We start from the raw sequence: 3,609 nt of genomic DNA on the forward strand, positions 1-3,609 counted from the left end.
CTCTTTTTCAAGTATAAGAATGTAAAGATGAGACCACAGATTTAGTTCCTCCTATAATTGGTTATATTGTGCATGTAATAGGAAATAGTGAAAAGAAAAAAATCTGAAACATAAGCAATCGAAATTACAAAATAAAGTCTGATTCTCGACGACAACCAACTTTTGGGTTATATAAGAAAACGCAAATATATTGTATTTTGTAATAAATAAAACGTAAATCCAATGAATATTTGTAGAAACCCTTTTTTCTATAACTTGTGCTAAAAAGAACCGTAAATTTCGAACACTGAAGTTAGAGAGAAATAAGTTTAAAAGAGTTTCAGTTAAAAACATATTATTTTTTTATCCTCCTTCGTATCAATTTTTATTCATTTATTTGGAAATTGCAGTGTTGAAAAGAAAAATATGAAAAGTTGAAAGATGATCATGCTACTTACCGAGCAAGCCATGGAGACCAAGTCCTATTGAGTTAAATCTTCAGCTGCATGTATTGGATTAAATCTTAAATAGGAAAATAAAAAGGATAGAAGCACACAGAAAAGAAAATTCATATGGTTATCTTTTAGAGGGAGGGACCTTGATTGAGACAGATGAGACTCTTAAATGATAAATCTGGTATTTTGATGCCTTAATTATTTGTTGGTATCCCAAAATCTCTTCATCTTTTCGCTGCTTTTTATCTCTACAAAATGGCTCTTTCTAGAACATAAAGCTCAACTGGGTCGTTCTGATATTTTCCTCTCTCTCTCTCTCTCTCTCTCTCTCTGTTTGTTTTTGCCTTGCTTGCTCTGCTTTTCCGGTAAAGTTACTTCCTTTTTTTTCCTTCATATTTCTGTTGCAAAACGTCTCCTTTGTTACCTTGTTTGTGCATACATCTCGAAAACTACCACAGAAAAAACCCATCAATCTCTCACTCAGAAAACTCTTTTCAAAACTTCTCTCATTTTCTCCGGATTTCTTTTCCTTCGAAATTCTCGGGGAAAGCTTGTTTCTTTCTGGGAATTTCGTGGGTTTTCTGGTGGGGTTTGATTCAGCTTGAAGGGTTAACGTTGAATTGTCGTGACTTGATCAAGGACAAGTCCGTATCTTGAAAATCTACCAAACCAGAACCGGCTTGAGTTTTCTTTAAGGTTAGTGAAAGGAAGAAAAAAAAGAGTCAGGAATTAGAAAAACCAAGAAACAAGCCTAGAGAATTGAGTTTGTTTTCTCTGTCCGTGTATGGAGAATTGGCCGGAATTTAAATTCTGGGGAGAACGGAAATCAGTTGGGAATTGATAGCATTGCCAGCGAAGACTCTCTGTGAAAAAATAACAGAGGTGAGAAGACTTAGTACTTAGAGTTGCCCGTGAATTTTTCTGTCGAAACGTCAAAAAATAGAAGTCTTTCGTAGGCCCATTTCGCATTTTTGCCATTTTCTCTGTCTCTCTGTTTTCTAGGGAAATAAAATCCCGACAATCAGTCTCTCCCTTTCCCATTTCTCTCGCTCTCTCTCTCTCTCTCTCTCTCTCTCTCTCTCTCTCTCTCTCTCTCTCTCTCTCTCTCTCCCCCCTCTGTTTTTCTCTTTCCGTTTTTATAAGGTTCGCTCTGTTTTTCGGGTTGGGGTGAGAGAAATCATTTTTGTTTTTGTTTCTCTCTCTCTCTCTCTCTCTCTCTCTGATTCAGGGTGAGCGAAAATCTCCAACTTCGCTCTCTCTCCCCCCCCTCCCCCCCTCTCTCTCTCTTAAAAGAATCACAGAGAAAAAAAATGATTTTGGACAAAGGGTCAATGCAATCAAACCTTGAGTGCTTCCTCCATTGTACAACACCAGTGCTCCAATCCCAATTCCTACCCAAGGTTTGTAATTTTCTCCCTTTTTCTGTTTCTGGGTTGTTTGTAAATGATTGATTTTTCATCAAATTGCATGCTGATTTTGTTTTCTTGAACATGTTGGTATTGATGATCGTGCTGCAGTCTGAGATTAGGAACCTCAACCGTATATGGCACCCATGGGAGAGAGAAAAGGTTGAGTATTTCACATTGAGTGATCTCTGGAATTGTTATGATGAATGGAGTGCATATGGTGCTGGAGTTCCTATTGCCTTGGACAGCGGCGAGACCCTTGTGCAGTACTATGTGCCTTATCTCTCTGCTATTCAAATTTTCACCAGCAATTCATCTGTGAATAGCTTCAGGTATCAATTTCAGTTTTCGGACATGCAATTCTCGTTGTGGGTTTTCCTTATATCTGAGGTTGAATTACATTTGTAGTAGCTGTGCCTGCTTGGTTTGATAATCTGATTGTTGGGGTGATCAAATTTGTAAAATGCTGGTTTTGATTGGCTCAAAACCAATATGGCATCATTCAAGTTTATTTTTTGGTCGAAAGCATCAGTTTGTTATCTGTGGTGGCTATTGTGTATCTGGTGGTGTTTTTGGATTTTCTGTACCATTGAAATGCTTAGATTCAGATATGGGTTAGTTGGACAACATTGATTTGGTAATACATGCTCTTCTGATATGGTTTACTTATTCCAACTTTATATAATTTACAATTGAATTCGGTATCTGTGTTTCTTAGACGGCTGCAATGGCAAAATCACATATAAATAAGTTTTTCAGGGAAGAGGCTGAGTCGGGTGACTGTGAGACAAGGGATTCGTTTAGTGATTCATGCAGTTTTGAGAGTGAAAGTGATAAATGGAGATGGGATGGATGCTCCTCAGAAGATGGTGGGTTTGAGCAAGACAATCTCTGGCATGTGAATGATAGATTAGGGTACCTATATTTCGAGTATTTTGAGAGATCAACTCCCTATGGAAGAGTTCCTCTCATGGATAAGGTACCCTTTTTTTAGTTCATAAACCTTACTTTGTAGCTTTCTATTTTTCTCGTTCTTTCGGTTTGATTTGTGACCTATCTGCTTGCCCTTTTTCTCCTTAACAAGATGGATTAAACATAAGAGTAATCAAAACAGTAATGGATTTGTTATAGTCATCTGACTACTTTCTCCTGTTTGTTAGGCATCTAAACTTTAGACCCTAAATATTAAAATCGATATGTCCCTTTAATGATTATTCCTCCTCTCTCTCTCTCTCTCTCTCTCTCTCTCTCTCTCACTCTCTCTATGAAAAAGAAACACAGAAACACAGACAGACGCACAGATAAATTTTGGGTTGCTCTTTGTCGATATGATCCACGGAACTGGCGTTTGTCGTCTAGAAATTTGCTACTTCCCGAGGATGGTAACACCGCTCGCGCATTGAAAATCCTTGACTCTTATATATAGGATTAATACTGTGCAAGCGAGACACTAGAGAAACACAAAGTGAGAGAAGTAAATAGAAAATGAGCGGGGCGCGTGCAGAGAGCTATGAAACATACTCTGGTTGTAGGTCACTATACAGAGACGACCTGGGAGAACCATACATAATCCTATGAGAGGATGGAGACCCGAGAGAAGAGGATGAGGGGGGGGAAGGATGAACTAGAAGCGTAGGTTACAATGGTTTTATGAGGGATTTAGCAAAAGCATAAAACACAAATTTACTTGTTGTACTTTTTATATTCATTTGTAGCTACTCGAGGATTGCTAATTGCTAAGGAGCAACTTTGATCAGGAGTGGGCGTGG

At 38.1% G+C, this 3,609-nt stretch overlaps 1 protein-coding gene across 1 annotated transcript in view; it reads left to right on the forward strand.

The window, feature by feature from the left end:
* The window catches only part of LOC18783751, a 4,821-nt gene continuing 1,809 nt past the window's right edge, over positions 598–3,609 (forward strand). Inside the window, exons 1-3 of the mRNA XM_007217048.2 lie at positions 598–1,834; positions 1,952–2,172; positions 2,600–2,819. Of these exons, the coding sequence (XP_007217110.2) occupies positions 1,745–1,834; positions 1,952–2,172; positions 2,600–2,819 (531 nt within the window). The 5' untranslated portion in view covers positions 598–1,744. The remainder of the gene's footprint in view (positions 1,835–1,951; positions 2,173–2,599; positions 2,820–3,609) is intronic.

The sequence above is a fragment of the Prunus persica genome, chromosome G3 (genome assembly GCF_000346465.2).
Source record: "Prunus persica cultivar Lovell chromosome G3, Prunus_persica_NCBIv2, whole genome shotgun sequence".
NCBI classification, from domain to species: domain Eukaryota; kingdom Viridiplantae; phylum Streptophyta; class Magnoliopsida; order Rosales; family Rosaceae; genus Prunus; species Prunus persica.